We start from the raw sequence: 8,282 nt of genomic DNA on the forward strand, positions 1-8,282 counted from the left end.
GTAAAAAGCTGTAAATATAGCATGAAATCTGAAACGTATTCTGACGTATGCTTATATTGTACCTGTAAATCGTTGGTCTATTTAGCGTTTATGCGTTTTTGTGTTCTTTGAAGTACACATTATATATCTATATGTTCTGTATACATATCAATGTTCTGCATATTATAGCTCGTGTATGTAATGAAATCAATTCCAACTTTTGTACAATGTCATTGAAAGATCAATAAACGTTATTTGGTAAACTATATGGTCAGGCTTTGTCTTTGGATTGTTAACAAAACAAAACAATAGTTTCGATACTATATTTAGTATCCAATATAACGAGAAGTAAAAACATCGAATGTCTTATTGTCATGACAAGAGACGTCATGTTGCCATGGTAGCAGCCACCATATTGCCATAGTAGCAGACCTCATGTTTCCTACAAGCAGACGCCAGGTTATCTCAATTACAGTTCATATAGTGCCTGATCTTTTGCTGAACAATCGACAAAAAAAATCAACAGTAGGTCAGGCACTGAAACTGGCTGCACTGGGAGCCTATATGGGATTAGGTGTTGTGGTCAATTGTGCGGAGGGCATTTAAAGGTAACGACGCTAAAGTAAACAGCGTCAAAAGTGAAAGTTCTCCGGAGGGGAGGAAAGTCGTCCAAGCAGAGAAACAACAGACCCTTCCTGGGCGACGCAACATCGCTTAAAGGTACATCGTGAAACCGCGGGGACTGGGAACGCAACGTTGAGCCAACTAGCTTCTTGTAACTTGGAGGTAAGTTTTAGATTTTCGTTCACGAAGTTATTTTGTTGGCGCTTTCAATGTGTCAAGGCATGTACAGAGTTTAAACAACTCCCAAAGTGGTTTGGCTCGGCAATTTTGGGCCTACTACGAAATATTTGCAATGCTAAATGTATAGTAACCCGACAGTACTTTTACAAGGGGCGCTCGATACGTTCAAAGCCTCTCCCCAAAACAAGGAGCGCTCAAATCATGGCGATGATCACGTAGTTTAAAGGTGACGCCGTGTTTTTGAAAATAAAAAAAGTAAGGAGAGAAGCATGGCAACATCATCGACATTTGAGCAGCGGTGTGAGGTGTGAGCATCAATAAACGTCAGGGATCTCCACCCGGCGTATTTTCTTGATCCACTTCGCTTCATTCCGGTTAAGGATTCACATCAGACATTTTTGACAACGTCTTCGTAGATTCCATGACAAGACGCCCGCCCCAATTGTAGGCAAAAACAGCTCTGATCGCAGCTTTTCACTTACCTACTGATTTGCTTTTGAATTCAAAAGAGCTTCGTCTGCAAAGTAATGAACACAAGGATTTGAATTATGGTGGATGTTCATTAAAGGCCTTGCGCTCATACTCAGTACTTATGTCCCGAAATTTGAGTTGCGCACTTGTTTGTAGGTGAGGTGAGCATGACGTCGAGACCTCATTGCACGCCCCCCGTTAAGTTGCCTTGAAACGTATGGTATGTGTATATAGAAAAAGTCAAATTTGTTTGAGGAGTGAGCTTGTTGTTGTAGGTTTCTGGCATGTCTTTTTGAAGACAGCTCAGCGTTTAACTCAAGCAAATACCGTGCCGTGGAGACGTGCGAAGATTGCACAGTGCTTTAAATATTGTTTACAGCGTTACTTGGCCGTGCTTTCTCGGCGAAGCATGTATACGTGATGTTTCTATGGCAGCGGACAAACATGAAGACGTAAGACCCGTCGCTAAGGCCCCCATTCCACTTATTGGCGCTCTCACGGCGCTCTCTCTGCGACCTGAAATTGCCCAGAGCTAGCGCGGAGAGAGCGCCGAACTCCACAAAGAACGTGCTCAATTGGAATCTCTACGGCGACCTCTCTGCGCGACCAAAAACTCAAATGTCAGCAACGTTTTTGCACGATCAACGAATTCATAGCTGACTCAACGGAAATAGAGAATTAATTTTTGTACGTTCGTTTCATTGTTTTCACAGTCATTCTTGTACATCTTGCATCATTTAAAATCATGAAAAAAGGTATAAGGCCCCAATCTCTACTAGGACGGCGCTCTCACTGCGCTCTCTATCTCTTGTGGGAGCGCGGAGAGCGCCGTGAGAGCGCCGTGACCAGAAATTGGTCAGAGCGCGGAGAGAGCGCCGTGAGAGCGCCGAGGTCGCCATTTTTTATCCAAATTAATGTTGGGTTCGTTGCGCGCTCTCATGGCGCTCGCCGCGCTCTCGTCGCGCTCTCACGGCGCTCGTCGTTGCAACGCCGTCCTCGGCGCTCTCACGGCGATGGTGTGACCCGGTTCCATACCATCGCCGTGGTGACGGCGCTCATGACGATCGTGGAGCTCTCATGGCACTCTCATCGCGCTCTCATGGCGATCTCATGGCGCTCTCATCGCGCTCTCATGGCGATCTCATGGCGACCTCGGCGCTCTCTCCGCGCTCTGGCCAATTTCTGGTCGCAGAGAGAGCGCAGTGAGAGCGCCCTAGTGAAATGGGGGCCTTACACTCTCAATTTAATAATCTAAATATGATGTAGGATGTACAAGAATATCTTTGAAAGAGAGACAAGGTACAAAATTTCGTTTCTCTATTTCTGTAATTCGTTGAGTGAGCTATGAATTTGTCGCCCAAAAATGTTGCTGACATTTGAGTTTTTGGTCGCGCAGAGAGCGCAGAGAGGTCGCTGTAGAGATTTCACTTGAGCACGTTTTTCGTGGAGTTCGGCGCTCTCACCGCGCTCTGGCCCATTTCAGGTCGCAGAAAGAGCGCAGTGAAAGCGCCACTAAGTGGAATGGGGGTATAACTGAAGGTAAACAAATTAAGTTGTATTTATGCCCCACTCCTGAAAACAATTGTGGATGTTGCCTGGCAATGCACCTAATTGAATTCACGTGTACATTAAGACAGCACAGCTAAGTGTACCGTTCCCATGGTTAACGAAACATGAATCCACGGGAAATACAATCCTACTAAGTTTGAAAGGCTGAAGAAATCCTTTGAAAAGCCACAGTATTGTCCTTTGTTATTTCGTGTTTTCGTTGTTTCTTCACACGCGTACGTATAGTAGTTTCTACTGATGGTGTCGAAAAAATGCTTCAAGGTCTCAATCCCTCTAAAGCATCCGGACCAGACCAAATACCACCGTGGTTCCTCAAGTTGACAGCTAGTGAAATCGCGCCTGTTCTAAACAATATTTTCCAACACTCGCTAAACACTGCAGAAATCCCTAAAGATTGGAGGGATGCAAATATATGCGCCATCTTTAAAAAAGGAGATAGAGCGGTCCCCAGCAACTACAGACCTGTTTCACTGACCTGCATATCCTGCAAACTACTTGAACATATCATCCATAGCCAAATCATGAAGCACCTAGAAAGTTACAGTATATTAACGGATTACCAGCATGGATTCAGAGCCAAACGATCCACAGAAACACAGCTTATACTAACAGTCCATGACATAGCTGGCGCACTAAACAGTAAACGGCAGGTAGATTTAGCAATACTTGATTTCACTAAAGCCTTTGATAAAGTCCCCCATGGCAGGCTCATCTCAAAACTGGAGTATTATGGAATCCAAGGCCCTACGCTGAATTGGTTAAAGGCTTTCCTGACCAACAGGGAGCAAACAGTAGTGGTTGAAGGGAAGGCGTCGGCTCCAGTTAAAGTAGCGTCTGGGGTCCCTCAAGGAACCGTCCTGGGGCCATTGCTCTTTCTCTTGTATATAAATGACCTACCAGATCAGCTTGACTCAAATGTGAGGTTATTTGCCGATGACTGTCTATTGTATGTAGAGCTTTCTACACAGACCGACTCACAACTTCTCCAAAAAGACCTGAACACCCTGGAAGAATGGCAAAGCAAATGGCTCATGCAGTTTAATCCCGAAAAATGCTACATTATGCACATAACAAACAAACGAACACCACATGCAACTAGCTACCAGTTTTGTGGTCAGGCTTTAGCAACCACAAAAATCCATCCGTATCTGGGCGTCACGCTGACAAGCGGACTGAAGTGGGGTGCACATGTTAATAATATCACAACTAAGGCGAAACAGACATTGGGAGTGATTAAACGTAATCTGTGGGCATGTCCAACGAGAGTAAAATCACTTGCATACACGTCACTTGTAAGACCGAACCTAGAATACGCTGCGACAGTATGGGATCCATATACAAAGAAAGACAAAGACAAATTGGAAAGGGTACAGAATCAAGCTGCAAGATTCTGTATGAACAACTATGTAAGAGGTGCTAGTGTCACGGAAATGAAAATAAACCTACAGTGGACCTCACTTGAAGACAGAAGAAAAATGTCTAGACTATGCATGATGTACAAAATGACTAATAAACTGGTGGATGTCCCAACTACTAAGTACCTAATACCAGCCCAGAGGAGAACAAGAAATAGCCACGCATTCAAGTACCAGAGTTATCAACCAAGGATTGAGGTGTTCAAGAATTCATTCTTTCCTAGAACTATCGCAGAGTGGAACTCACTGTCACCAAGTACAGTAGGGGCACTGTCAATAGATAGCTTTAAACAATGTCTAGAGCTAGAAGTTCAAGGGTTAGGTGTAACAAGTCGATCGGTGTAATATAGCCAGCTGCCGCCGCGCCGCGTGCCTGCGAAGCTGGTGTGTTACGCCGAAAGGCGGTTATACCGGCTATACAGATACAGATACAGATACAGATACGTGCCCGTTCAAGGTTCAAGGAGCCTATGTATATGTTTGCTTCTGTCTGTGTGTGTCCCTTTGTTGATATATGTGTGTGTGTTTAATTTGTGTGCTTTTGTGTATGTGTTTGACTGCGTGTATTTTATTTCTGTGCATGTGTAAATCCACTTAGACGCCTATAATTAATATTCCACTTTGACTGCACTATCACGGCGCTCTCTCTGCGACCTGAAATTGGCCAGAGTCATATCCTGCATCATATTTAGATTATGAAATCAAGGGTTTGAGGCACCCATTTCACTAGGACGCTCCCTCTGCGCTCTCTCTGCGACCAGAAATTGGTCGGAGCGCTCCCATGCCGCTGTCATCGTGCTCCCATGGCGACCTTGGCGCTCTCTCCACGCTCTGGCCAATTTCAGGTCGCAAAGAGAGCGCCGTGAGAGCGCCGTCTAAGTGGAATGGGGGATTTATATTTTATCTTGACAAGATGAAGTCTAGTTTAAGACCCCCTTGTGGAAGGGATGGATATACATACTATACTATATTCGGTGTGTCCTTTCCTATCGCGTTGTTCGAATACAAATGTGTGTACTTATGTATGAATAATTTGTAATCACAGAAATACTTGAATTACACGTGCGCCGAAGTAACCCAGAGACGCCAGCATGGGGACCTGCGCCAGCGTTAACGCCAACCAGGTGGAAGTACGCGTGGGCACCGCCGTCTTCATCCGACCGGCGCCGTCCCAGGCCACAGCAGCGACGACAAAAAAACTCAAAGTCAGCGACGCGACCCCAGAAAAGCTGAAACAGGCCTTCAAGCTGGATTTCTACCCCAAGGAAATCACCGACAAGGCGACGCTCGTGACGCAAATCCACAAGGGCGAAACCAACCAGAGAAGGGGCTGCACGAGCTAGCTCCATGGAGGAGCTCTGCAGAGCTCCTCCATGGAGGTTGCTCGTTCAGCCCTCAGCTCTGCAGAGCTCCTCCATGGAGGTTGATCGTACAGCCCTCCGCGATACCCCCGCAGAGCTCTGCGCCAAAACAAGCCAATTCGTTGGTTGGCGTCACGGGTTCAGTTTTCTATAGAGCTCTGTAGATATTAAGTTAATTCAATGTGAGTAGTAGGCGATACAGCCAGTACTGTGTCACAAATAAAGACTTCGTCACGCAACTCTGCGCAACTCGGAGAGCTCTGCGCCCTAACAAGTCAATTCGTTGGTCGGCGTCACGGGTTCAGTTTTCTATAGAGCTCTGTGAGTAGTAGGCGATATACAGCCAGTACTGTGTCACAAATAAAGACTTCGTCACGCAACTCTGCACAGGACTGCTCGCTCAACTCTCCGTCAGTCTTTGACACACGGAGAGCTCTGCGCCAAATGAAGTCAATTCGTTGGTTGGCGTCACCGTTCAGTTTTGCTTTCACCTCTTTGCGGTCTGCGCTCAAAACAAGTCAATTCGTCATGGCTGTCGACACAGGTTCTGTTTTGTATAGGGCTCTGAGGATATCAAGTTAATTAAATATGACTATTAGGCTGAACAGCCAGTACTCTGTCACAAATTAAGACTTCGTCACGCAACTCTGCACAGGACTGCTCGCTCAACTCTCCGTCAGTCTGTTACACACGGAGAGCTCTGCGCCAAATGAAGTCAATTCGTTGGTTGGCGTCACCGTTCAGTTTTACTTTCACCTCTTTGCGCTCAACGCTCAAAACAAGTCAATTCGTCATGGCTGGCGACACAGGTTCAGTTTTGTGTAGAGCTCCGGGGATTTTAAGCCAGTTCAATGTGACTACTAGGCTTTGTAACGTACCAGCGGCCCGCAGAGGTGGTATTGCTGCTCTGACAGGTCGGCCTCCGTCGGTTTCAAGCTTGCAGTCAATAGCTCTGCGCCGAAACAGCTCAATTCATTGGTTGGCGTCATGGCTTTGTTTTGATTCCACCTCTTTGCGCACAAGACCAAGTCGCTTTTTAGTTAAACTCTGGTAGAACTACTTTTCCTTTGGCCCTCTATTTGGCCCTCTATATGCAGAACTGTCTGGGCGTCTAGACGACACAACATGAGATCAGGATGGCACTTACCTCTTTTGAAATCTTGGCCTTTCTGAATCGCTCATTGAAGTTTTTTGCACTCTTTTGTCTTTTGGATTATGGCACGTTCACACCTAGTTTATAACTGTGCATGACTTGTTTCGTGCGAGGGTGGCCGTCTCGGTTAGAACGGATGTTGGTTGTAAAATACAGGACAATGGGTGGCACACTGCTTGACCGATCACACTACAAAAGCATGTTAACTTTGTTTTGTATGGAGAAACGATGTTGTCTCTTTGAATAGTGTTCTTGTATACCAAAGTGTTATAGGTCAACTTACTATGTAAAGAAATGACTGTAACAACGTACTTTCTGTATTGCCCTAAACTTATATTGAAATGGGCCTGATTTGCGGTTGTAAATCTTGCCAGAGAGGTGTGGAAAGAAAATGTTTGGTTGTAGAAAACAGACCTTAAACCAAAACCAACTACTCAGAGGTTTTTGGAATTCATCAACTTAAATAGCTGAGTTCTAGAGCCCGGTTTTATGTTAACTACGAGAAAAAAAACACGATGGCAGTGGTTATAGATGGGCTATACCACTATAAATGAATGGGTACATCACTTTTTATATACGAATATATTTGTGTTGACACATGTGCCCCCAGCCATGACGAATTGACTTGTTTTGAGCGTAGAGCGCAAAGAGGTGAAAGTAAAACTGAACGGTGACGCCAACCAACGAATTGACTTCATTTGGCGCAGAGCTCTCCGTGTGTCACAGACTGACGGAGAGTTGAGCGAGCAGTCCTGTGCAGAGTTGCGTGACGAAGTCTTAATTTGTGACAGAGTACTGGCTGTTCAGCCTAATAGTCATTTTTAATTAACTTGATATCCTCAGAGCCCTATACAAAACTGAACCTGTGTCGACAGCCATGACGAATTGACTTGTTTTGAGCGTAGAGCGCAAAGAGATGAAAGCAAAACTGAACGGTGACGCCAACCAACGAATTGACTTCATTTGGCGCAGAGCTCTCCGTGTGTCACAGACTGACGGAGAGTTGAGCGAGCAGTCCTGTGCAGAGTTGCGTGACGAAGTCTTAATTTGTGACAGAGTACTGGCTGTTCAGCCTAATAGTCATACTTAATCACCTTTATATCTTCGGAGCTCTATACAAAACTGAACCTGTGTCGACAGCCATGACGAATTGACTTGTTTGAGAGCAGAGCGCAAAGAGGTGAAAGCAAAACTGAACGGTGACGCCAACCAACGAATTGACTTCATTTGGCGCAGAGCTCTCCGTGTGTCACAGACTGACGGAGAGTTGAGCGAGCAGTCCTGTGCAGAGTTGCGTGACGAAGTCTTTATTTGTGACAGAGTACTGGCTGTTCAGCCTAATAGTCATTTTCAATAAACATAATATCTTCAGAGCTCTATACAAAACTGAACCCGTGCGGCAACCACCAGCATTGACTTGTTTTGTACTTATAGCTTTATTCAAATAGGGTCTAACCAAAACGAAGCCATGACGCCAACCAATAAATTGAGCTGTTTCGGCGCAGAGCTATTGACTGCAAGCTTGAAACC

At 45.4% G+C, this 8,282-nt stretch overlaps 1 protein-coding gene across 1 annotated transcript in view; it reads left to right on the forward strand.

Annotated features, from left to right (window-relative positions):
• The first annotated feature begins 617 nt into the window (after nt 1-617).
• LOC109471392 overlaps nt 618-8,282 on the forward strand; it is a 12,059-nt gene continuing 4,394 nt past the window's right edge. Inside the window, exons 1-2 of the mRNA XM_019770679.1 lie at nt 618-765; nt 5,284-5,576. Of these exons, the coding sequence (XP_019626238.1) occupies nt 5,330-5,576 (247 nt within the window). The 5' untranslated portion in view covers nt 618-765; nt 5,284-5,329. The remainder of the gene's footprint in view (nt 766-5,283; nt 5,577-8,282) is intronic.

Source organism: Branchiostoma belcheri, unplaced genomic scaffold, assembly GCF_001625305.1.
Source record: "Branchiostoma belcheri isolate BF01 breed outbred unplaced genomic scaffold, Haploidv18h27 scaffold25, whole genome shotgun sequence".
NCBI lineage: Eukaryota > Metazoa > Chordata > Leptocardii > Amphioxiformes > Branchiostomatidae > Branchiostoma > Branchiostoma belcheri.